Source organism: Pyrgilauda ruficollis, unplaced genomic scaffold (assembly GCF_017590135.1).
Source record: "Pyrgilauda ruficollis isolate IOZ18807 unplaced genomic scaffold, ASM1759013v1 scaffold23, whole genome shotgun sequence".
NCBI lineage: Eukaryota > Metazoa > Chordata > Aves > Passeriformes > Passeridae > Pyrgilauda > Pyrgilauda ruficollis.
The window spans coordinates 13,331,230-13,357,958 of record NW_024522539.1 but is presented as its reverse complement, the minus strand read 5'-3'; the positions used below and the strand labels follow the sequence as shown (position 1 = coordinate 13,357,958).

At 40.0% G+C, this 26,729-nt stretch overlaps 1 protein-coding gene across 4 annotated transcripts; it reads left to right on the top strand.

Annotated features, from left to right (window-relative positions):
• Positions 1–2,462: 2,462 nt before the first annotated feature.
• Positions 2,463–26,532, top strand: SLTM (SAFB like transcription modulator). Of its 4 annotated transcripts, none has more exons than XM_041469352.1 (21): positions 2,463–3,173; positions 3,821–3,908; positions 10,521–10,594; positions 10,888–11,073; positions 11,518–11,565; positions 12,565–12,592; positions 13,935–14,403; positions 14,964–15,013; positions 17,184–17,302; positions 18,888–19,037; positions 19,130–19,239; positions 19,327–19,487; positions 19,809–19,900; positions 20,113–20,276; positions 21,357–21,531; positions 22,225–22,349; positions 22,863–23,033; positions 23,783–24,097; positions 24,521–24,659; positions 25,374–25,531; positions 25,883–26,532. In XM_041469352.1, the coding sequence occupies exons 1-21, from the start codon at positions 2,991–2,993 to the stop codon at positions 25,989–25,991; spliced, it is 3,114 nt and encodes a 1,037-aa protein (XP_041325286.1). In that variant the 5' UTR covers positions 2,463–2,990; the 3' UTR covers positions 25,992–26,532. The 4 variants fall into 4 exon arrangements, with proteins under 4 accessions (XP_041325286.1, XP_041325285.1, XP_041325284.1 ...); XM_041469351.1 differs by having other exon boundaries at positions 2,486–3,173; positions 10,521–10,585; positions 24,509–24,659; XM_041469350.1 differs by having other exon boundaries at positions 2,486–3,173; positions 24,509–24,659.
• Positions 26,533–26,729: the final 197 nt, after the last annotated feature.

The window sequence follows — 26,729 nt, the reverse complement described above, 5'->3', positions numbered from 1 at the left end:
CTCCTCTTTGGAAGTCTTATTACTGTTTCCTAATCAAACCTTTCCACAAATTTCAGAACCTAATGGTAGAAAACATTTATTTTGAAAACTAGCAGATGTTTCAAGAGCCTAGTAAAGGACTGAGTGTTTTTCTTTAGGAGAAAAACCCCAACATAACAATCAAACAAACAGGAAATTAGAATCCAGTCTTGAATAAAATTCCCAGATGAATTAAAAAACATTTGTATATACCTGAAAAATAACAAATGATAAATAACAACCAACATGATTTGCTCATAACAGTCTATCAAACCAACCTAGTTTTTTATGATGGTTCTACAAACATAAATAAATTGAAGATCTTCACTTCAGCAAGGCTCTTCTATTTCATTGACATTTTCATAAGAAAGATACGGAGATTTGACCTGGACAGAAAATCCAGCAATTTGATGCAAAACTGGTTGTACTTTGAGGATGACTATTAACAGTTTATATCAAATAATATCAAAATGGATAAATACTAAATTTCCATCAAACAAAATTCCTTGTACACTTCTATATTGTAATCTCTTTGCAAAAGGCTTAAACACCACAATTGGAGCTGGCCCCTGGCTGGGGAATGCTGCAAAGAGGAGAAGCAAGAGTAGAGTTTGAAATCATTGCAACAGGGGGATGATGATTCCACAAACACGAGAGCAAAGTTCTGCACTCAGCAAGAACTCAACTGCACAGAGAAGAGTAATTGTTGCAATGAACTTGCAGAAAAGAAACCAGTAGGCAGAGTGGATCACAAGCAGAACACAGCAAGTTCATGAGGCTGGAGAAGGCATCCACTCTGCTGAGATCCACCATCAGAAGAGCTGCCACCATGGTAACTTTGGGAAGCTGTGAAAAGATTGGGTGGGAGCTAGAGGGGTACAACAACAAAAAGCCTTGTGTTTCAGAACTGATTAAAAGAAAATCAATAACTAGTGCTTTTAATAAAAAACAACCCAAAAGAGAAAGACTGAACAAAAATATGGTAACAGTCTCAATTTGTGTAAAAGGGTGCTGCAAAAAGAAAGAGAACATTGTCCATATTCACTTGGAATAAATCAGCTAATCTGCAGCAAAAGGTATTTAATCCAGACATTCAAAAAAGGAGAGTTAAGGACTAGACTAGACTGCCTGAGGAATGAGTGGAATCTGTGTTTAAGGCTTTAAGAACAGGTTATGCAAACATCCTTCGAGGTTGTTTTCATAATAGTTTATTGTGCCTCGAGGCAGGAGGATGACTGAGAATCCAGGTAAGGTCACTTTTGGCTCTCTTGGTTGCTTTTTATTTGGGGAGGGGACGCGTTAAGTGTAAAGCTTTAACATCTACATGACTTCAACCAACAAGCACTGAGGTTTAGGTATGTCAAGAAACCCCTAAAAACCAGTGCAGGTGCTGTATTTGTTATCCCTCTCATCTTCTTTCCAGAAATGAGACACACTAAACTTGCCTTCACTAATATGGAACCCACACAGTGAGTTTTGGGTGTATTTCCACAACAGTTTACCACAGCAAACCTGACAGCCCTGATTAAAATTTTGCTACAGTGCTGAATTCAAGGTTATGTGAAAATAAAAGAGGTCTTTTTCCATACACTCACAAAAATGTTTCTGTAGTCTAAAGTAAAGCTAGGGTTCATCTATTAACCTCAAAGTCAATCCTATTAGATTTGATGTTAATACAAATGTTGTCACAAAAGACAGCATAATCAAAAATATATAGTCTTATTTAAGATTGTTCTTTTTATAAAACTCTTGGTATCAACTGCAACAGCAGCATAACATAATTAAGACATGCATGCAATTACCAGTCCAAAGTGTGCTTTAAGACTTCTGTGCATGTCTACTTTTAAATACATAGATTTTTACCCTCTGTCAATTCATTATTAATGTAAGTATTACTTCAGGTAATTCTGAAATGCACTTCCAAGTACACTTTGAAAAGAAAAAAGAGAATGGTTTCAGGATTCAGAACTTAATTTGCATAAAAGGTTGTTTAACAAAGATTTGTTAAATAAAACAAACATTTTTTCATTTTTTATCTATATGCAATTTTTGAATAAAGAGACAGAATAAGAGGACTGTTGTGACTTCAATTTATAGCTACTTAAATTCTGCCTCATTTGAAGATTTAGTAGGAGTTTAACATCTGTTGTTGACAAAATAACTTCAAGCATTTCCTACAGAAAATGAACGAAAGGGAAGTAAGAGGTAACATCTTCCATTACCTGATACTAGTACAGCCTAATAAATCATAAGAAGAGGCACTTTGGCAAAAATCAAAACATTAGTATTGCACTTCTGGAATACTTCCAATTAGAAACTGTTACACAAACAGATCAATTGTTCCTTTCCTAAACTGTGACAAATCAGTGGCCAGAACACGCAGGAATCACAGAAGTTGTGAGGTTGGAAAAGACCTCAGAGGTCATCGAGTGCAACCTGTGGGTGAAAACAATGTCAGCAGGACCACGGCACCAAGGGCCACGTCCAGTCTTTCCTTAAACACCTTCAAGGACAGTGACTCCACCACCTCCCTGGGCAGCCCGTTCCAGTGGCCAATCCCCTTTTCTGTGAAAAAAATCTTCCTAAAGTCAAACCTAAATCTCCCCTGGTGCAGCTTGAGGCCACGTCCTCCCGTCCTGTCGCTGTTCCCTGGGAGAAGGGACCGACCCCCACCCGGCTGCAGCCTCCTGGCAGGGAGCTGTACAGTGGTAAGGTCACCCCTGAGCCTTCTCTCCTGCAGGCTGAGCCCCCAGCGCCTGACCCGCTCCTCACAGGACGGGCGCTCCAGACCCTTCCCAGCACGGGGCCGTCCCGCACACGGCCCCGCGCGCTCCCCTCACGCCAGGCCGGGGCGGGCGCTCCGGGCCAGGTGCGCCGCTCCGCGCCTGCGCAGATCCGCGCGCCGGCCGCGCTCCATCCGGGCACCGCGCTCATTGTGCGCGCGGCCGCCGCGCTCGCCCGCCCGCTCTAAAATGGCCGCCGCCGCCTCCGCTCCCGCCGCCGCCGCTGCGGGGGCTCCCGCGGCTCCCGCGGCGCCGCCCACCGAGAGCAAGAGGATCAGCGACCTGCGCGTCATCGACCTCAAGTCGGAGCTGAAGCGGCGCAACCTGGACATCACCGGCGTGAAGACGGTGCTCATCGCCCGGCTCAAGCAGGTGAGCGGCGGGCGCAGGCCCGGCCCGGCCCGCCCCGGCGGCCGCTGCTGCCGCCCGGCTCCGGGGGCGGGGCGCTGGCGGCCCTGCCGCTGTCCCGGTGTGGGGGGCGGGACCTGTCCCCGCCGTGCCGCCGGTGCCCGGGCCAGGGTCCGCCCCAGCGAGCCCCCGGCGCTGTGTGGCCCCTCTGGGCTGGGCTGGGCGCGGTGTCCCGGCCGGCGGAGCTCCCCGCCCCGGCTGGCGGAGCTCGCCCCGCGGCCTTGCGGCCCGCCCACCGCCGCGGGCGCCGGAGCTCGTCGGGCGAGCCCCGGGGCAGCTTGTTGCTGAAGGGTGTCTGTGCGGAAGCTGTCCTGTTTTTGAGGTGCCCTTTATGCCATTATGGATGTCGTTGTGGCCTTCTAGTGTTACGCTTCCAAAGAGAAGCGTGTGGGTCTTTGATAAACTGTACTTACAAAGTGTCGTTTTAACAGCTGAAACTCTCAGCCTTTATCGTTACTGTTCCCTTGCTCTTCTCCAGCTTTAACCCAGAGTGTTTTGCTAAATATTTTTGAGATGCCGAAAGAACTGTTTGGCTTACAGACTTCTGCTGAAGTCAAACTGTCCAGCTTTCTACGGAAAGCCATTAAAAATTGTATTTTTTTCTTATTTAGGCTATTGAAGAGGAAGGAGGTGATCCAGATAATATTGAAATAAGTGTTTCAGCTGACACACCCACCAAGAAACCAACTAAAGGCAAAGGTTAGGATCTGTTGATATACTTAATATTCTTACATAGGTTTGTTTTGTTTTGTTTTTTTTTGCATGTATCACCTTAAAAAAGGACTGTGGTCTGTATTTTGGATGCAGTTGTGACTTTACTGTTTATAGCTTCTGTCGTATAAGAAGTCCTTTGCCTTGCATGTGCGTTGTCAGTCACTGCATGTAGACAATGTATGGGGATGCTGGAGCAATATATATTGAGAGAAATACAGCTGGATGGAAGATGACTGGGTTAAGAGATGTGTGTTCTGAGGTAGTGGCTATAGTGCCCACAGCTCCTGGAGAGCTGTGCTCTGTGTGCTGCTGTAGATGAGCTGTCAGGGGTTTGGTGTGTGCTCAGGGATCCTGAACGTGGGGCACTGCAGGTGCAGGGTGGAGCAGGAGCTGCTGGGGGCTCTGGGGGGTGTCAGTCCTGGCCCAAGGGTCTGTGTGACAGCAGAGGCTCTTCAGCCATGGGCAGGTGCTGCACTTGGCTGGCGATGAGGGCACAGCAGTAGGTGCTAGGGGGTCACTCCCTGAAGAGGACTGCGTAGTGTGGGTGTGTTAGCATGCTCTCTATTGAAGGCAGGATTTATAAACATGAATTTTCTGAATAGGTGTTGAAGCCTCACAGTGGAATGTCTAATTAAGAGATTTTAGTGTTTCTGTTACAAGAAATTAATATTTAGATTTTGTGCTGATCTGTTTTTTTTTGGTTTTTTTTTTTTTTGCCTGAGAATTTAAATACTGTTTTGTGAGTGTGGAGTTTGGGGGATTTTAGTTTAAGTTTGTGTTTTCAGTTGTTCTGGCAACATCTGTAATCTATTAGTACTGGGAAGGGACCTGTCTGCTTTATGCACAGCATTTTTCATTGAACAGACACACGAAGAATGTTCACACATGTGCTTCAGGGGCCTGTTTTGAACCTGAACAATCTTACACCACTGTCTCTTGTCATGGGCTGAGCTTTGTGGTGAAAGTGATTATTCAGTCAGTCTGGTGCTGTGAATGGTGAAATTAGTAAGAAAATCTGTCTACTTAGAAAGTTTGAATAACTTTGCACTTTTCACACATTAGAGAAGTGAAAGGAAATAAACTTTCAAATGTGGTTTCTTTTTTTTTTCTATGGCCTTTCTTTATTCCCTGCTTGAGAAAGGTAGCTGCTGATTAAGATAATACAAGGAAACTTCCACAGTTTTTCATACAGAGATCTCAATGGCTCCCTGTTCTGCTGTGACAAACACTTCTCTTATCTGCTGCTTTTTATCCTCCTAGTCTCCAAACTAATATCATGATATGCATAATGTTCTTGAACTGGTTTCTTGGGTAGTTAGACTATTTTGCTTCTGCTTTTTGTCGTTTGCCAGCCAGTGCTGCTGCTGCCTGAGGCAGGGCTTCAGTAGCTCTTCCTGCCACCCCTCCTGTGCCCCAAATCCTAATGCATGCATATGACATGTGTGTTCTTGGTAAACCTCAAAGGAAAACACAGTTTGTGAAGTTCTTATCAGTTCACTTTGCAAGCTCAGGAGTTTCTCCTCATTACTTTTTAGATTACAAAAGCCTTATGAACAAATTTTGTGCCAAAAGTATGGGAAGTTTGTGGTGGAACATGAAAAATTTCACTGTTTAGTCTAGGGGGAAGTATTTTTTTATTATATTGGTTTATTTCTAACTGTGTTAGATTTTTAACTACTCACTGTGAGGTGTTTTTCCTCTTTACTGATTTTGCTGACAGATTGATCCAGGCCTTTTTGCTAATGCTTGTTTTCCCCCCACCCTACAGCTTTAGACTAATACTGATGGGTCTTTAATTATTTTACTGGTGGACAGCAGTAAAATTAACGACATTACTTATTCTGTAGTATTTTTCCCTATGCTATTATTGCTGTACAAGGGAGAGTAGGAGTATTAGGTACTCATTTACAAGGAAAATACATCTTCAGGAAAGGCCAGGGAGTGGAAGTGATGATTAAACCTCCTCACAGCAGCCAGAATGGGAGGCCAGTGGGAGGGAAGAAAGGAGCTTGTCCTTCCAAAAAGTCACAGAGTGTGTCTGGTGTCTATAGGGCTTAGATCTGAAAGTGTTCTGTAACCAATTTTACTGGAGCTCTTAAGGTCTGTGGAAGAAGTATGATTCTGATTCCCTGGCACTGTCTGTTACAACAGCCTGATCTGAAATATTGATACAGGCCAAATCAGAGTAGAAAAGCAGGGGGAGGGGGAATGATACATTTGTCTTTCCTGGCTCTTTTTGTGTGTATGCTTACTAAAAGGGAGGACAACACTCAAAAGATTAAGAGTGGGACTTTATTTCATACAACTTAAAAATTGCTTGCAGAAGGATTCTGTAACCCAGCAAGAATCCTTGATCAATCCTCATGCAAAGTTAGTAGAAATTTAACACTTTCTCCAGATGCTACTTGAATTAAATAATTGCGGTAAAGAACTGCAGAGCAGCTAATCAGAAGATTATGCAGGTATATAGGTAAGATCAGTTGGTTTTGCCAATTAAAGTTTGAAAGGAACAAATGCCAAGTGTTCCTTTTTTAAGTGCCTCAGCTGTGCCTCTCCACCCTAGCATTTAGTATCTATGGAGGAATTTCTCTTTCTATAAAAAGATGACAGTTTTTGGGAAAAGCTTATCTTTTCAAGTCTTACCATTCTGCTGCCTAGTCTGGTTTCTAAAGGAAGTTACCTTACTACTAGTATGAAATATTTTTCAAATGTTTCTGATATGAATGCTCCTTTGAAGGATCTGCAGTCAAAAATGTTGCATATTGAAATATTAAAGGTGGTCATTGAAAGTTACTTTCCTGATGAGTTCTGGAATTAGTGTGGGTGAAGAACAGATTTTAGGCTGATAATATTTAACTTTGGAGAATTAATGTGAGCAAAGACATTTATTTGCTGCTCTACAAGCTTCTGAGGCCAGTTATATACCTGTTAGTTTGTGTCTCAAGTACCTCTCTAGTTTGCAACTGAATTTCCAGTTTGTCAGTACTGTTTCTTGGATCAAAAGCTGACAACTGACAGTGGCTGGCTTGTACTGTTGCCCAAATAACTTTGACTTCTTTATGAAAACTTTAGTTACTTAAATACAAGAACAAAACAAAGTCAACTAAGTTGTACACTTGGTTTTCACAGACCTTTCTTTCTAAAAATAATGAATGACTAAGAACTGTATTTTTTAGACACAGCAAAAGACTTAAATATTCCTGTACCTCATGGTACCATTTCAGAATTAGAAAAGGATTGTTTACTTTTGTTAATATTGTGGCAAATTATACTTTTCAAGTTGCACTAGACCTCTTTATGCTATAGAGGGTTTATTCCATTGTAAGGATTTATCTCCTCTTTCCCTCTTATCCCATGTTTTTGATTAATCTTTAGCATTAGGTATGACAGAACCCTGTTGGGAGTGTCAGCAGGAATACCAGAGGAAATACAAACACTAATTCTTCCGAAGTTTTCTGCTAAGTATGTGTCACTCTGCTTCTGCCTGAGATGCAAATATCTAGTTGTCCAGAATACAGTCTTCTATAATTTTGTAAACACTCAGCCTGAATTTCTCACATGGAGGACCATGAATAGGTAGAATAATCTTGTGCTCCTGTGAGGCTTGTAAATGAAATGAAACCTGCATAATGTAAAACCAACAAAGATGTTCTAATTCTTCTGCTTACTTATAAGGAGAAGATTTGTTCTCTGTGTAGTAGTCTGTTGCAATTTTACAGTGTGTAGCAATTGCTGTTGCCAGAAAAGGGATTGGGCATGGCTTGTAAAGGAGTGCCATCACTCCAAGGTAAATGAGTGTTTGTGTTGTTAAGCACCCAGATCTGTGGTGAATGCTGCATACACACTGACATTTTCAACAGCCACTGCTTGGATAAACCTGTACAGAAACTTGGGTGTTGACAACTTGTGTGACTGGGGACCAGCTGTGCCTCTTGTCTGCAGGAGGTTCAGCTGCTCTGGCTCTGTTAACTCACCCTTCAATCAGGTCAGCACCGGTCTCGAATAAGTTCAGAGCAACAGTTGTTTTCTGTAAGGTGTGTGTTGCAATCTGATTTTAGTTATGTGAATTTAAGTGCCAAGTGTGCCTTTAAGCAGTCCACTGTAAATGAGTGTCAGTCAGATAGCTGTTGAATTTTTTGTACATGCTGGCTTTTTGGCAAGTTACTGTACCAACATCTGAAAACTGTCTGTATCAGAACCTTGAAATGCCACTTTGGAGTGGCATAGTGTAACTCTAACCAGAGCAAAGTAACCTGAAGCACAGAACTTGAGAGGGAGAGCAAACTAATACCACTTTCTGGCTTGAAGTTGAAAAGTGAAGGTCGTTGTTCAGGTCTCCTTATGCCTTGGAATACCTCTGGTACTCAGAGTAAATGGGACTTGCTACAAAGACAACAGACACAGTATAGAAGGGCTAATGAAGTTATTACTTAATCTAGTAGCAAATAAAAGAAAACAGCTTCATTACTGAATGCTGTAACTTGTTCTTGATGAGGACCAGTCAATAAAATACAGTTCTCTAGCTGCTATTGCATAATGATGGGGCTAACTTGAGGTAGCTTTGCCATTGATTTGGTTTTCATTTCTGTTCCCTATAAAGTCTTGGTTCTAGTCCACCAGCCATACCTCCTCAGGCAAAATTATTTAAATTATTAAATGATTTGAATAACTTTCATGATAGTCTATGCTAGAGAGTTGCTAAATGGCTTGGGCATCTGACCTATGTGCTTGCCTGTCTCTGTGTATGCTTAGCTGGGTATGGGATGCAGGAAAAACTTGGTCTTTCAGGTTTAACAGACAAACTGAAATGTGAGAGAGTAAAACAGAAAGCAGGGGAATGTGTGTAGAAATCCTTGCTGTTTCTTATTGCTTTTTATTTATGTTGAAGATATCTGGGATCTGTAGATTCTACCACAGAACACTAAAAAGCTAGCACAAAGTTTGAGTTAGTCTTTGTTTCAGGCATCAGCTGTGATGCACATCAGAAACTGTCCTTTCCAATGTAAGACCTCTTCCTGAGAAGAGCTGGCTTCCCTTAGCATACCTGTGCAGGGGGCTTTTTGCACCAAAATCTCACAAATCTATTGCATTCCGAGTATAAACCAGGGCTTTCTGTGGGTTTTGGGGTTTTTTGTTTGTTTGTTTTAAGCGAAGTAAAATCAGTGACACTGAATTTAGATTTGAAAGTTTAAATCTCATGTTTTGCAGTCACAGAAATAGCTTCTGCCGTGTGTCTTTTCCTGGAGATCAGTGTGTGCCTGCACTGAAAACAGCAATGTGCTTTTTCTAGGAGTATGTTCAGAGTGCTGCCTTTCAGGGAAGTGAGTAAAAGCAAGTGGAATCCAAGCAAACCCAAAGCAATAGTGTTCCTTCTTGCCCTGTAGCTGAGTACTTTCCAGCTTTGAAGTGCATTTAAGAACTGCACATAAAAGACCATGGAATTAGTGGCTGAAAAAACTGAGTATTTCAGCTAGAAGAGATGTCCATACTGTGTTGAACTTTGGCTTATGGTTTTCTTTTATATTCCTTTGGAATAACTATAAAATTGGTTTAGCCATTCATTAGAAGTTGAAGGGAGGAGGGAAGATTCGATGCCAAAAAATGAAGCATTAAGTGTTAATTATGACTGCCGTCTCATTTGCATTTGAATTGACACTGAGTTTCAGTAGAAGATACAGTAAAGACACTTCCTAACAGAGCTGCTTTTGTACCTTGTGCTACTGAAAACTGTTGCATAGGCTAATCTTTGATAGACTGAATCAAAGAGACAGGACGTTCTTCAAAGGGTGTGTTTGTGTGGAGATGTTTCTGTCTAGTGTTCTTAGCTCTTGTTTTTCAGAAGAGTAAGGAAATGCAGTGGGTTCCAAAGGGAACTGTGTCTAGTCATCATCCCCACAGAGACATCTCTAATAGAGAATAGTGTGCCTGTGCTGGAAGAGCAGCATTCCTTAGTGGAACAGGCCCTTAATACAATCCAGCATATGTAGAAAGCAGAAGTGCTGCACCTACTCAATTCTTCTGCCTCACTTCATCCTCTAGTGAAAAGCACTGAAAAAGGTGGCTTGGAGAGGCTTGGAATTGCCATGCTTGTGGATATTCAAAGATGCAGCTAAATAAAGCCCTGAGACACTCTATTGTCCTTGGAACTTCACTGTAATTTTCAGCAGGCAATTGGGTGGACTAGATGACCTTTAGAGGTTTGTTCTAACCTAATTTCTCAGTGATGTTAGTTATGCTCTAAAGAAGACCTTTCCAAAGTCATAATGTCTAGTTAACCTCAGTAATTCTGGAAATGTTTAGTTTCTAGTTCAGTGTTCTCCTGAATTCCATTATCACTCAAAATAGAAGGATAAGTATTACGATCACTAACTTGATGTAACCACTTGTTTATTGAACAGCATTGACTGTTCATTCTCACTCAGCTGACATTTTATCTCCTTATCTTAAAAATTACTGTTTTTGGAGGGCTATATTATAGTGAACAATCCAGCTAAACTGGAACAAGTAGGGAATAATAAAGTAAGACCAAACACATAATCAGTATTAAAAGTGTGCTCTACATAGCAGGTCTAGCCACAGCATATCCCATCATTTCAGGTAAAAAGCAGGAAGCTGATGAATTGGCTGGTGATGCTTCAGTAGAAGAGGACTCCTTTGTCAAGGTAATAAAAGTATGTAAAAACTTTTCCCATTTTGTATTTAATGTCAGTGTTCGACTTCAGTTAATGAAAAAGCTTCCATTTTCTTTGTGGTAATTTATGTGGAAATTTGGAGCCTTGTTTTTATTGTTTTCACAGTGTGATGCCTAAGGGTATGAAGCTGGGGGGTTTTCAAAACATGATATGAAATTTATTATGCATGTAAGACACTTACCCAGCAGAGAAACACTGGTTCTAGCAGTGATTATTTCAGAATAAAGCCTAATACTTTTAATTATATCAAGTATTTGTGTTCACACCAAAAGGAAAGTGAATTGGAGACTCAAGATGCAAGTGATCAAGATGGAAATGATGAATTGAAAGACTTCAGAGAATCTGTTGAAGATGAGAACTTGAATTCTAAAGAATTACCATCTGCAGAAAAGAAAAGATACCATGACCTGGAGCCAGTGGAGACAACAGAAGATGTGGAGAAGGATTCTGAAAATCAGGTACTTGGCTATATTTTACATGAATTTTTATTAGGAAAATGTACATTTTTCTTAGTGTTTGTTACTGGGAAGTCAGAACTAGTTTTTCAGTTTGTCTTGCTTATCTCTAAAATATAGGGTTTTTGTTTTTATTCTACTTGACTCTTCTATTTGCCTTGATTTGTATTTGAATAGTCGTGAAACAATTGTGGCACTGATAGATAAAATTCTAGCAGAGACCATAAAGAGTTAGTTCTAAGTGGTCCTTTTCCCTTGTACTAGCAGGGACTTGTGCCTTTCAGTTCAGTGTTCAAATTCTTTACATCAGGAGAACTGCTCTTGGATGTTCACATTGTTGAGTGTGTATCCATTTAAATGTTTACTGATCTGATGGAATCTCTTGGCCCTCTGAATGTTTGAGTGTCTTGTAAATAGTTTCTTATCTTGTCCCTTTTCTATTTCTAGGAAAATGAAGGTCCAGACATAGAAGATTACACTTTTCCAGCTGTCCATGTGAGTTCTAAATGCATTCTGTTAAGCTGATTTTTGTCTGTTTAGTTGGAAAAGATCACTTTAGACTGGTTTTTCTGTTCCAGCATGCATGTTAGAGTCAGATGATGTAAGACTTTGAAGGTAAACTATATGGGAAACTTTCAATCAAATATTTAGTAATGCAGATAATTGTGATACCAAGTAAGTTGACCTATTTAAAGACATAAGTCATGTCTACAATTTGGGAGTATTCAGTGCATAGACTTCACAAAGAATGTTTCACACTCCCTTAAAAACATCAGAGGGCTATGCCAGATGCTGTTTTAGTCTGTACAGCCTGTACTGGAGTTTAGAACTTCTGTTTAATGTAGAAGTTTGCCCTTGCAGAATGTGGGGAGTGTGGAATGGGGTGAGGTTGTTTATGGATGCTTTTTGGTGTTAATACTAATATCAGATCTCTTAGTTCAGAAATTCATTCTGAGTTACATGGGACTGATGTCTGGAAAGCGACATCTCATATGGCATCTCTTCCTGTGTAAAACTAATGAGAAATAAGTGAATACCTATTGAAATCAGTTTCATTTTTAAGTAGTTACTGAAGGGAGGCTACCTAGTTTCTGACTTCTCTCTTGAGCTTTTAAAGCTAATGATGGACTGCTTGCATTTCTCTGAAAGCAGTAATCAGCAGCTTGACATCCATTCTGAAGGCTTTGGTAAGACATGGAGTAGTTTAGAAATGTCCCATTGAGTTGAGGGGGTAAGACAATATCTGCATGTCCCAATCAACTGCAGACTGCAAGTGTTGCAGATAAATGCCAAGTTGCTTCATAAAAAAGTTTCATAACATTTTTTAGTGATTTGACAAGGGAGGTGCACCAGTTTGGTTCCTGGATAATCTTTGGAAACAGTTTTCATTTCAGTATTTGCCTTCATACAATAGAAATTTTATGAAAAATTTGAACTGTTCTGCTTAAACTTTCAAAATAGGAGACATTTAGTGTTGACTTCCTTTTCTTGCAGGATGGGGAAGATGAAGAAAATGAGAAAGGTATGTCTAAAGTTTAATAGAGTTCAGAGGTCTTACTCTGGTAGAGCAGGCAACTTTCTCTTGTAACATTCAATCTCTACTAATACTAGGCTTATCTCCAGCACTAAGTATCAGTTGTCTCCTCACTGAGCTCAGCACCTGGAATCACTGCAGTCAGTTTATTTCACTCCTAAGAGTTACTTTACTCTTAAGAGTTGATTACAGTACTTATCAGTTACTGTGGTGGACGTATAATGTAGTTGCAATACTATGATTCTTAATAAAACCCATAGTATGCAAGGACTGATTTTAATACACGGTAAGTGTTGATGCCAAAGCCTCCAACTTGCACTGCAGTAACTGATGTTGAGTGAAATGCTGCACTCTCACACTGAAGTTGAGCACCCCACAAATGTATGGACCATCATATGCTTGGTTTACTGTCACTTAGAAATACCAGTTGTACATAGGATGGTAAAACAAGTGTTTGAAAACCTGTGGAGTGGCTACCATTTTTTAAGCTGTGCTCATTAGTGAAACTCTAGAAGGAATGTAATGCATTTGGGCAAACAGACTTCCTGGACAGAAGTCACAAGGATTCTACATTTTGTGGACTCGAAAGGACATGGAACACCATCACTGTACACAAGATGGAATGAAGACATTACTGAAGCTACAGGATTACACTACAGACTCCGTTTTTACGAGGGACCCATGGCCGAAGTGTCTCATCTGTGCAAATCCAAGAATACAGATGTCTGGAGATGTCTCTGTGGGACTGAGATGGAAAACCTTTCCAGTGGATGAAGATTGAGACCATTTCTCTACGAACTCTGGATTAAGGCTCACCCATCCATGTTCTGCAGCAGCCTTGTACTCACTTGACTGCCAAGCAACTGCTTGGAAAGGAAAAGAACAGCGAACACCGACGTGGAAGACTGGCTGAATTCTCCAAGACTGTAATGCTTTCGGATTTGGGAAGGTTGGAAGTTCTGGAACCAGGAAGATTCAAAGACAGATTAAATCAAACTGTGAACATCCAAAGCAACTATGTTCTTCTGGAATGCTAAACCCTAAACTGGAAAATGGATACTTCTTATGAAGAACGGGTATCTCCAGGATGGAATCATATTCTCCCTCCTAATGTTTTGGTATTTGTCTCTAGAAAATGTGTTTTGCCATGAAGAATAAGTGATCCTGGGTAAAGGATTTATATTTGTGTTAATACACCTTGTGTTTTTTTCTAACCTTCCATCAGTGCTAATAACTGGCTTTGTATTTTCTAGGTCCTATTCTAGCTTATGCATATGAAATTGTTTAAACTTCTTGTTTTGCCATATTTATTCCTGTTAAATCCTCTTAGATAAAGCAGGTTCTGGTGATGGTACACAAGAAGTATCTAAACCTCTTCCTTCAGAAGAAAGCCTAGCTGAGGCTGATCACACGGCTCATGAAGAGATGGAAGCTAACACCTCTGTGAAAGAAGCTGAGGATGATAACATATCGGTTACAATCCAGGCCGAAGATGCCATCACTCTGGATTTTGATGGTGATGACCTCCTAGAAACAGGTAAAAATGTGAAAATTACAGATTCTGAAGCAAGTAAGCCAAAGGATGTGCAGGATACCATTTCACAGAGCCTGGAGAAGGAAAGCAAGGACTATGAGGTGACTGAGAACCATAAAGATGGTAAGAAGGAAGACTGCGTGAAGGGTGATCCCGTCAAGAAGGAAGCCAGAGAAGGTTCAAAGAAAGCAGAATCTGGAGACAAAGAAAAGGATACTTTGAAGAAAGGTCCCTCGTCTACTGGGGCCTCTGGTCAAGCAAAGAGGTTTGTTTTTCTATGTCAGTTCTTTACGATACTGAGTACCAGCATTCAATAAGATCACTCTACATTAAGGGGGTAGCAGCAAGAATCTTATAATTAGTATCCTATGCTCCTGCCTGTAGGTTTTTTGACCGCCATAAGTTACTTTTTAAAATTCAAGATCTTCGTATAGACACTATGTCCTACTGATTGCATTGTCGAATTGTCAGCATTTATTTATTTTTTTCAAATTGACGATTTTTTTAAATGTCCTTGTGATGATGGTAATGAACAGCTATCAGTTCTAAGAACACAAAATGAAGTCAAGTCCCCGTCCTGAAATCTGGAGAAGATTGCCATATATCCACTGAATAGAGTTGTCAGAAAATCTAGATCTTCAGGCATCTTGGGGAAAATCAGTGCAAGAATCCATAAGGGAATCATTTGTTCAAATATACAGTCTGGCCCTTTTTCATTTTTATTTTTTGAAATGTTAACTTGTCTCTTAGTGTTAGTAGTATAAAATGTAACACCAAATTCTGTAGTTTCAACTTTGTTCTGATTTTTTTAATTTGCTTCTCTAGCTCTACTAAGGAATCTAAAGAAAGCAAGACAACATCAAAGGATGATAAAGGTAACTATTATGAATTAGAGTAGTATTTCCTGAACTAAATGCTTTCCTGATTGAGAAATTGCTTGCCACGTAATAAAATGGTTTATATGATTGAACTCAGCCATCTCTAGTAAATTATGCTAGAGGTACAGTAGTCATTTGCTATATGTATGTGTCCATATATTTTGTTTCTCCTTATGCTAGGTTTGTCATAAGATCAAAAATACTTATTCTAAAGACTTGATGAAAATACATTCTTCTATTATGAAATACTTTTGGAAGCAAATTAATTTAACATTTCCCAAGTCTTTGTTTGGATGAGAAGCTATAATTTTCAGATAAATCTGCTGTAACTTACAACAAAACAAGCAAAAAATAATTGCAAGCACTTAAATGTAATGCCAATTAAATTTTTTGTCTTGTTTGTAATTCTAGCTCATTTTTAAATAAACTGAACTCTCAAACAAATACTATAGCTGAGATGCCAGCTTGCAGAATTGCACTTGTGGCTGTTCAATGTATTAAATTTGAACCTATTTTTTTGCCTTGGAGATTCCATCTGTTTCCATAAAACCCTGTATTAAGATTACAAATTTGAAGAGTGGAGCTCAAGAGCACATTCATGTCACCAGTTATACTGGTGCTTCATGGTTGAACAGATGCATTTGTGTGAGCTCATGTGTCTCCTTATTTTACCTACTCCCTTTCTGCCAAAAACCTTTGTCACAGAATCTCTGGCATAACACTAAGGAACAAATGAAACTTTACCTGATAAACGAATTTGAGAGGAAATTTTTGTGGCAGACATAATTGAGTCTTCTGTAGGTGTGTCTCTTCATGACAGTTACATGCTTACAATGAAACTGAAAGCAGATTTGCTGTGTCTTCATTTATGTAGCATATGTGATAACTGTGATAGTTACTGTTTAAGGCTTTCTTAATATACACAGCCAAAGCCAGGATATTGGCTGATTAATGGTACTTATTGGTGGTCCAAGTGTATGACAGAACCATAGAGTATTATGGGTTGGAAGGGACCTTAAAGATCATCTCATTCTAATGCCTTGCTGTGGGCAGGGACACCTTCCACTAGCCCAGGTTGCTCCAAGCCTTGTCCAGCCTGGCCTTGGACACTTCCAGGGATGGGGCAGCCACAGTTTCTCTGGGCAGCCCATGCCAGGACCCACAGGGAAGAATTTCTTTGTTATATATCTAAACTAATATCAAGATAACCTTAGTATGACCATAACTGAGACATTTAGTTAATCTTGATGCATTGAAGAAACAAAGCTATCCTTTTTTTCTCAAGACAGTGAAATTACCTTCTAAAACTCTGTATATCACAAGATTTTCCAGTTGTCAAGATGGAGACTAGTTCTGGTCTTGACTGTAGGACTGGCTGCATTTTAACATATCCCAAAGCAGTTCATTTATTTAGCAGCAAACAACAACAGGCTGAACTATATAACTGAAGACTGAAAGATACTGGGAATGGGATTACATTAATCTCTTTTGAGTTCTTATTGCTGTGTTGTTGCAAAAATACCTAATATATGGGGTGAGGGGAGTATTTAAGGCACATAATGTTTTTCCAGCTTTTATTTAGTATTTTCTTTAGTATGCGGGAAATAATTTTGGTGGGTTGTATCTAGTTCTACATCCAGTAGTATTTTAAAAAAACTGCTCTAGCTGAAGCTGATACTTCAAGAAGTTGTGGAAATTGACCACATGATTCTGGAGGCTGGGATTATCCAAGTCTCCTGTATTTGGCTTTCTGCTGTCTCTGGTAACTTGAGCAGTATACAGACATCATGATGGAGAACAAATACAAAAAAAACCCAACAACCAAAAACCAAAATATTTTCATGGATGGTAGCTAATGATAATGTTGAAGCTAAATGTACATACCCAAATAAGGAGTAAAACATGCCTTAAACAAAGATTTGTATTATTTTTCTGTCCCTGTCCTTTGGGTACAAGCTAGCCAAGCTGTTGGTGTCAATAGATGGTTAAATGAATGAAATCTTATGGCATATATTTTTTTTCTATAGAAGTCTTCAAGAAAGGTAACCAGATAAACTATTACTTAGAGGTAACAGGCTAAGTTTCTCTTTTCAGCAACACTTTAGTTAAATATTCAAGGTACCTTTGTCTCCTTAATTTTTTGGCTGTTTTGTAAAACTTGTTTCAGGAAGCACGAGCAGTGTTAGTGGTAGCAGTGGAAGTTCAACTAGAAACCTCTGGGTTAGCGGACTGTCTTCCAACACAAAAGCTGCTGACTTGAAAAATCTCTTTGGCAAATATGGAAAGGTATTTCATGGGGTGTGATACCATGTGTGTGGTGTGTGTCTATTCCCCTTCCTCTATTCAGTTACAGAAATAAATACTTGGTTTAAATAAAGGTTTGAGAGGAAATATCTGACCAGTGCCATCTAAAACCCCATATTGCAGCAGTAAGAGTGTATGATTACAGGAAGAATCATATGTTCATTTATAAGAAGTTTTTCTTCCTGTGGAGGTAAGATAAGTACAAAAGAAATTTCACAAATATTCTGGTCAGGACTGGCTTTTAAAGTAGTGATGGCTATGTTCCTTTGTAGCAACTGTATTTAACCATGCTACTACGTGTACTAACTGATAAAATTGTAATACAAATAGTGTTTATAGAACATCCTGCTTTGGGAGACTGTTTTTAAAATGTGTTCTGAAGGCCTATGTATGGGAAGAATTGGTAAAAAGATGTGGCATTTAATGTGTGATCCTTTAGGGTCTCTTTCAATGATGTAATGATTTTATTTTTTAGTCTGCTTAAATTAAGTCTGTTTTCCCAATTTTGGTTAATTGAAACATACAAATTCCATAGAACAACATGGAAATCTTGAAAGCTAAGTAGTCTTGTAAACCCAGGGTTCCCCTTTTCTCAAGGGAGTTGCTGATAACAATGTGAATTTGTAGTGTGTGTGTAGGCCTGTGCAGGTATGGTGTTATTGTATCTTGGGAACTAGTTAGAACCTGAGCCCTATGACTGTCAATGTATTGATTATGGCATATCTGATGTTTCCAGTGCATTTAGTAGGTGATTTTATTTAATGCATCCACAAGTGTGCACACCTGAGAGTATATTTTGTTGAAACTTCCAGTTAGTTACTTGGCTGTTTTCACTGTAAAGCTGGTTAGTACTTAGATTATGTAGCTTCCCAGTTTTAAAATTGATTGGGAAATATTTCATGACTGTACCATGACGTATAGACAGCTAAAAAGATTAAATTGATGACAGCTAGAAAGATAAAAATGTGGCCTTTAGAGCATGACTATGGCAAAAAGACTGGCTCCAGTGGCCATAGAAATTCTAGCGAGGAGGAGGAGGAGCATAAGGTTAATACCTTCTCAAGAAGCAGATGTCAGAGCTGACTGCTAAAATGGCTTAACTGACACACTTGTTAGATGACTTTGAAGAACTGGCCCCCTTATTAAGTTACTACATAATACTGTTTATATCTTCCTGCCATTAATTGGCAGCTGCTGGCTTTTTTTGTGGGGGTTCATCTGTCAGAGATGAACTAACCAAATTCAGGACAGTGGTGTTTCTGTGAATGAACTTTGACAATAACTGAAGAGAAGCATTTAGATAATGGACATGAAGAGGTGACTGGTCAAAACAGGATGCAAGCATTAACATGCCTTGATATGCAAGTTGGGATAAAGTTCTCAAAGCTTTTGAGAATTTGGGAGTGTCAATCTTTCTAGCGGGGTGGGAGTTATGTTGCTGGTGAATTGGAGGGGTTGGGGTGAATTTGTTTTGTTTTCTTATATACTAGGGTAAAAATCTTACTGGAATACCATAACTTCCTTAGAAATGTCTCTCTCAGAACCTGAATTCTTCCTGTTTGCATAGGTACTTGGTGCAAAGGTGGTCACAAATGCACGAAGCCCGGGGGCAAAATGCTACGGCATAGTAACAATGTCCTCTAGCACAGAAGTGGCCAGGTGCATCGCACACCTGCACCGCACAGAGCTGCACGGACAGCAGATCTCTGTGGAGAAAGTAGGTTTCATAACATGAAGACTCTTCCCAAAATAGACCATCTTTTATAAGAATCTGTATTAACCTGTTTGCTTTTGAAAAAAAAAAAATAGGTGAAAGGTGATCCCTCCAAAAAAGAATTGAAGAAGGAAAGTGATGAGAAATCTAGTTCGGGTAGGAGCATAGGAGATAAGAAGACTGCATCAAGCGACAAAGCCAGCAAGTAAGGAATTTCACATCTTCTGAAATTGTGAAAATCCTCTAAGCTGAATTGCCCTCACTGGATTTTTGTGTTCTTTTTCCTAATAAGAACTCCATCAACCAAAAAAGAAGAAAAGAAATCAGAGAAATCTGAAAAAAAAGAAAGTAAAGAAACCAAGAAAACAGAAGGTAAAGATGAGAAGAGTGATAATGGAACAAGTGGCCCTAATCAAGAATCCACTAAAAAAACTGAAGAAAAGAAAAGAATAAGTATGCCATATAGCCTGTTTCCTCCTGTTGAATCTGTGTGTCTGACTTGTCTTGGGGGCATGTTCTTGCTCTTACTGGAAACCAGACAATTAAACAGCTGTTCTTTTTTAGACTCCAGTAACACATTTATTACTTCCATACTTTATACTAATATTTAATTACAGGCATGTGCTGGTATGCTTCTCCTACCAGTACCAGTTCACATCAGAGATTAGAAATTTCACTAAGGAGAATTTTTAATAGGGAAATAGAGATAGCTCTGTGTGTGTGTGTTTTTAAACCTTCTTTTATTTTTTTTTTTTTGTTTCCCCCCTTCACTAGGTGGTAAAAGCCCAGGTCAAGTTGTAGTTTTAGACCAAACAAAAGGAGACCAAGGCCACACTAGGACAGTTAGAAGGGGAAGGTTTGATAAAGTAAGTATCTATAGATTTGATGCAATCCTTACTTGATTTGATCCTACCTTGCAGTTGATATTTGCACTGAAGAGTCACTAATTGTTAAGCTTAGATAGAAGCTTTGTATGCTTTGGGATTGCTAAGTCATTAATCATACTTGAACGTAGCATCCAGAAATCTCCCTAAATGAATGAGACTTCTGAAATAACCATTGTAATCTCTATCTATAGCCACAGATATTGAGGAACAAAGAGCGTATTATTCAAGAGAAAGTGAAATTCAGGGAATACAGGGGTAGAAAGGATATCTTGCCTTTTGAAAAGATGAAGGAACAGAGATTGCGAGAGCACATGGTTCGATTGGAAAGAATACGACGAGCTGTTGAACTGCGAAGGTAGTAATTCAACTTTTTGCTAAAGGCTATTGTATACATTAATTGATCAGATACTATATTTAGAAATCTAATCAGAATGCATTCTGTCAAGCCTTCTAACCAGATGTTAAAGTCTGGGACTCTACCTAACAGTATCTTTATGGGAATTAACAAACTCCAACATTTTTGTGTAATCTTTTAATAGCTATATGTACACCCATGGCTTAGAGTTTGTTACAGTGGGGGGTCTATCTCATAAGTGTCACTGCATGCCAGTTTTCTTTTTGGAAGGTGAGAAGTAGGCTAGAAGACAGGGCCAGAAGTAGTGTTTGGGATTTGCTTGTTTGTATTATGTTTGATTTGTAATTTAGAGATACAACATTCTCAGTTTAAAAACAAACAATCTTGACCCTTTAAATAGAAAGACCAAATGGCTACACTGTTCTGTTCTGCTGTTTTCATATGGCCAAAAGCTTGCAAAGAGCAGTTAAATGAGCTGTGTTGTTAGCTGGGTTTCCCAAAACAAAGGGAAACAATTCCTAAACAAAGGAATTCCCAGCAAGCCTAAAGCTTAAAGGAGAAAATGCCTTTTGCGCTTCCTCTAGGCTGTAGTATGGGAGGTAAAAAGAAGAAAGCAAGATGAAACTGTTCATGAGTCTACTAACTAGTGCAACCCAGAGTGGTCATGATTGGCCATCTGTCTGTCTTTTTGGACAGAAAACCCTAAGTAAATGTTTTGTTAGCTTGAAGAAGACAAAAGCTAAAATAGCATTTATTTTTTTGATCAAATCATATTCTTGGCTACTGAGTACTGTTGTTACTGTGTGCCATGTGACAAATGAGAAATGCAAATTAAGAATAAAATACATCAAGAAATGATTCTTGAAATAACTTTTCCTATCAGTTGTCTGCTAATGGTTCTATAGATATGCTAAAACCACTTTGGTTACTTGGGGCTGAAAGGAGTAGACTTCTGGTGCAAGGACTTCTGTGAAGAGCTTACTCTGAATTAATTTTTGAATGTCTATGCCTAAGGTGATGTTAGTTTTGGATGACAAAATTTTTCAGATGAATTTCTGCTACCTCTTTTTTTTTCTTCAGGCGAAGAGAAATTGCAGAGCGAGAGCGCCGCGAGCGAGAGCGGATCCGGATAATGCACGAGCGAGAGGAGTGCCTGCAGAGGGAAAGGGAGCGACTGGAAATTGAGAGGCAGAAGCTGGAGAGGGAGAGGATGGAACGGGAGCGTTTGGAGAGAGAGCGTGTTCGGATTGAGCAGGTGGGCAGAGCTGTGCTCTGGACTGTGCAGGAGCTTTTTGGAGGATGGCCCAGTTTGCCCTTGCAGGGAGTTTTGCTCTTCACTCTTCTACCTGGTCCTTTTTCTTTAATAAAACCCAGCCAAACATTACATAATTCACATTGTACAACAACGGGAATCTTCATCTTGTCTGCTTGGGAGTAATTTGATGTAAAATGCTTGCTACTGTAGCAGCTATACAAGTCAGTCTCTAAACATGAACACTTTGTCTATACCACTCTTCCATAATTTGACTAGTTTTTTCCTATGGAATACCACTGTGCTTGCTACTGTAGCAGCTATACAAGTCAGTCTCTAAACATGAAGTACTATAGATCGCTTTGTCTATACCACTCTTTCATAATTTGACTAGATTTTTCCTATGGAATACCACTGCGAACTTCAAGAAATGTCTGTGGGCAATAAATACAGTAGTAATAAAAAAAATTACCTGGAGACATTTCTATGTAACAGCCAATAGCATCTTCAGATCTGTTGTCTACTTTTTTAGAGAAATATTCCCTGTGCTCTTTAATCTTAGATGCTACCCAAGGATGAATTTTAACAGATAACCCCTAGCAGAAAACTGACAAGGGATATGTCTGTATCATTGCGAAGTGTTCTCTGGGTATCCCTAGTAAAGACCTGCTCTGTTTGTGGTTCCTTTCGTGGCAGGAACGCCGAAAAGAAGCGGAGCGAATCGCGCGGGAGAGGGAGGAACTGCGGCGGCAGCAGCAGCAGCTGCGGTATGAACAGGAGAAGAGGAATTCTCTGAAACGTCCACGGGATGTGGATCACAGGTAATTCTCAAACTGGTCTTTTGCAGTGCATAATAAAAAGCAAGAACTACAAGCTTTGTATCAGATTTGAAAATGCATTTGGATCTGAAGCAGGTCTTCACAGAAAAACTGGTTTTCTGGTATTGGTTTGGTTTGACATTAGTTTATGACAAACGTGAAACACTCCTTATCTGTAGAAGGGAGCTTTGAAATTAGAAAAGCATCCGATTAATTAATTTTTATTGTGTGAAAAAAACCACAGTCCAGAGCATTTGCTGAGAAAAGCTGTTCTGCCTTAATGGTTGAAGCTTCTACTTTAAGAATTCATATTTCTGCTAAATGGATGGTTAGTTTTGGGTGTTGTCTTAAATGATTTTGTCTACTACTCTTTAAAAAGTCTACCTTTGTCAGTGGCTTTCCAAAGGTCAAATAAGCATCTCCTAAAATAGACAACTGACTCTCAACAATTTTCTGTGTATTAGGCCTTGATTTGGCTACAGGTGACTGATGAGGGTTCCTTTGTTTTGGCTAAAGGAGAGATGATCCTTACTGGAATGAGAGCAAGAAGATGGCTCTTGATACAGATGCACGTTTTGGCCATGGCTCAGATTACAGCCGCCAGCAGAACAGGTTCAATGACTTTGATCACAGAGAACGAGGTCGATATCCAGAAAGTTCTTCTGTTCCATCATCTTCTTTTGATAGGTAAGTTTAGATAATGGAGCAGGTATTTGTGTGCCAGCATCTCTGTGGATTTCACTCCTGACTGTTCAAAACTGAACGTGGTGCTAAAGGCTTTACACAGTTCTGATATAATAGAATTGCAGTACTGTCCTGACATTTCTTGTGTCTTCAGGACTGGCCACTTTTATCATGGAATCTAATCTGCTTTTCTCTGAGGACTTTAAATTAGCTACCTGGTGGCCTTTTTGTGAGACATTTCAAAAGGATTTTTGCAATTATTCCTTCCTCTTTCACATCTAGTCACAAGTTCCTGTGGATTACCTGTGTAATTTACTGTGCAGGAAATGCTGGTTCCAGATGGAACTTCATGGTTCCAGTAACCACTAGTAAAGCTAAGACCACATAATTGTAGCTTCTGAAATTCTGCTTTTAGGTTGCAGTGAACTAGAATTGTAAATACAATTCTGACTTGAGAAGTACAGCATAGTGGTCAAAAAGGCAGCCCCATAGTTGCTTAAATGACACCGGCCAAAATAGGAGCAAATAAATGCATAAGGAAATGTTTAACTGGCTGTTAGAAAAGCTCAAAATTACAGTTGTAGAAATAAATACAGTTTGGGGTGGGAAGGATTTCTGTTCCACATATATAGTAACAAACAACTAATGCAGAGATGAGTGATATTTTATATCCTCATGCATGTGCTTACACGTGCAGAGAAAGGTGAAAATGGGAAACAAGCAAATGACTCTTTCCTACTTTAACAACTTAGGCGAGATCGTTTTGTAAATCAAGGTGAGGCAAAAAAGACTCGCCCAACAGCACGAAGAGAAGAGCCAGGCTTTGAGAGATACCCCAAGACCTTCAGCGAGTCCAGAAGAAATGAACCGCCACAGGCACGAAGCGAACTCCGGGACACGGACAGACGCGAGGTGCGAGGAGACAGAGATGAAAGGAGAACGGTGATAATTCACGACAGACCAGAAATCCCACACGGCCGACATCCCAGAGAAACCGCTTCCAACCCGCCGCGGCAAACAAACTGGAAGAGCGAGGGGAGCATAAGCACAGACAAACGGGATGGCAGGTAAATGTGCTGACTAACCAGGGAAAGTACTGATTCTTGCAGAATTCACCCATAGTAGCAATTCCTCAAGAATTAGTGTGTAAACAGAGAATAGACCCTCTCCTAAAGAAAAGCATTGGAAGAAATATGTAGGGTATCAAATGCTAAATCTCATCTAGGAACTGGTTGCTGACTCCCAGCAGTCTGTTCTTAATCATGAGTAGCAACACAGAGTTAAGAAGGCTTTTGTGTAGAATGCAGATGTAAACAAGTAGCACATGAGTTTGAATTATTTAAAAAGCCACATAGATCTAAGGGAGTGTTTCTGAGAAGTCACTGCAGGTTGCTAGGAACCACAAGACTCTCTGCTGTCTACATGTGCTGTGATTTGGTACCAATTCAACTATACTGAAACCACAATTTTGATGAAAGCAATTTTTACAGAGGCGAGCGGCCGGATCGGTCGGGAAGGGAAGTGTCCGGCCACGTGAGGGGAGCGCCTCCCGGGAGCCGCAGCAGCGCCTCGGGCTACGGAGGCAGGGAAGGAGAGCGGGGCGTCATGGGAGAGAGAGGTGGAGGACAAGTGAGTCACCTTCTTGTGTTCCTGTGTGCAAAGGAGAGGCTGGAAAATGCAGACTCATGCTGGGAAAATGACCATATAACATCATCAACATGGTTCACAAGCATTCTGCCTGTTTTCAACTTAGTTTTCTTTATGTTAAAGGTTCTTTTTTAATAACCCAAGAATTACAGAAAAATTACTCTATTCTTCTTGTCTGGCATCTTTGTGATAAGAACAATACCTGAGAGAGTAGATGATTAAGCTTTTGAGAATTTGTTGTCACTTTTTCAGGATTTTAACCATACACTCACTGCCTGCTATTTTCAGTGCAGTTTGTAATGTGATACTAAGTGAAAATCCTTCTGCAAGACTTGTCTTTAAAGACTACAGATTCATTCACTCCTGCTGGTAACTCCTGAAGTACTCAAAAAGTATTAATGTTCTTCTTCCTGAGTTCTATGCCAGTGATAATGAGTTCAGGGCAGAACTGGCAGTAAAGTATGAGTTTGTGGAACCTCACTTGCTGCATACCCATACACTCATCATTGCAACCAAGTTTGTTACCTAGAATTAACAGGAATATTTGTAAACATGTGTGAGCAGCCTATGGACTGAAATCTTGAAAGATTTGTGTATTTCTGTCAGCTGTAAGCTTATCTTTCTTGACAGACCTGTTGCTTGTAGGTAAAACAGCCCCTTCTTTGTGAGAATGACTGTGTGTCACTTTCTCCCCAGCACTACAACGAGGACAGACACGTCGTAGAACGCCACAGTCGTGAAACTGGACCAAGGAAAGAATGGCATGGACCTAGTTCTCAAGGGAGTGGCTATCATGACACAAGGAGAATGGGAGATGGCCGTGGAGGAGGGGGCATGATGGCTCCACATACAAGGTACAGAAACCACTCCTTCCTCTCCATTCCCTACTGAGCCCCTGCAAGCTGTGGTGTCCTTGGGAAGGGCAGCAGTGTGGGTGGCAGCAGGGTGACTCCCTGTGGCTGCTGTACAGCCACAGTCCCACCTGCCTGGCCAGCACAGGGCACCCCACGGGGCTGCTGCTGCCAGCAGGGCCCAGCAGCACAGCACTGAGGGACTTCTTGAAAAGTCTCTCCTGCATGTTTTCAAGTCTCTTTTGAGACTCGCAGTTTAACAGTTGAGTGATAGGAGATGTAAGAATGTTATTACCTGTGCACTAGGAGTTTAGGTATGTATCATAACACTTTTTTTAAAACTTCTGTTTCCAGTAACTCTTCACCCATTAATAGAGTTGTACAGATCACAGGCAATTCCATGCAGAGGGGAAGTGGCTCAGGATTTAAGCCATTTAAAGGTGGACCTCCACGAAGATTCTAAGATCTACAGCTGTTTGGTTTCAAGATAACTTATTGAAATTTCTTGTAAACTTTCTCTGATTAAGAACAGGAAATCTTGTCTGGAAATCCTGGTTAAATTTTTTTAATTTAACATGATTATTTTCCTCTCTATTTTGGAGGCATTTTCATAGTTACGTTGTAATTTTGGATAGTTTTTGTGTATCTTTGATAAGCATTTTCCCTGAGGCACTAGAGCTGTGTAAAAAGAAATTGGAACCAAAATATTTGTTAATTCTGTACAAAAGGATAGTTTGCAGCTGTGTGCTAGTAGTTTGATTTGCCAACATTAGCTCTGTGGTGTCATGCTTTAAAGTTAGCTACTTCTCACAACATCCACAATAACCTCCATTTTGAAGGTTGTCCAGACTATTATCTCTGCTTTCTAATTTGTAGAGAAATAAGATTTGTTCTTTCATTACTGGGTATTATGTAACCTATTTTTGCAGAAGGTACTGTTACATTGAGTGCATTTATGTGTATTCTTGCAAATGTATTCTTTTGAAATAAACCTTCATATTCTGTATAGCTTCTACTAAGTCTTCAAAGCAGTCTTTGGGGAAGGAAGGCACAATTGAACAGACATGTTGGTATAGCAAATCAAAGCACAGGTGCCATTAAGTTCTAACTGAAACTTGTCTCCTTCACTGTTACTGAATTGAAAAACTTAGGAGCACGTTTGCTCACAGAAGAAAGATTAGAACCAAAAAATAGCAAAATA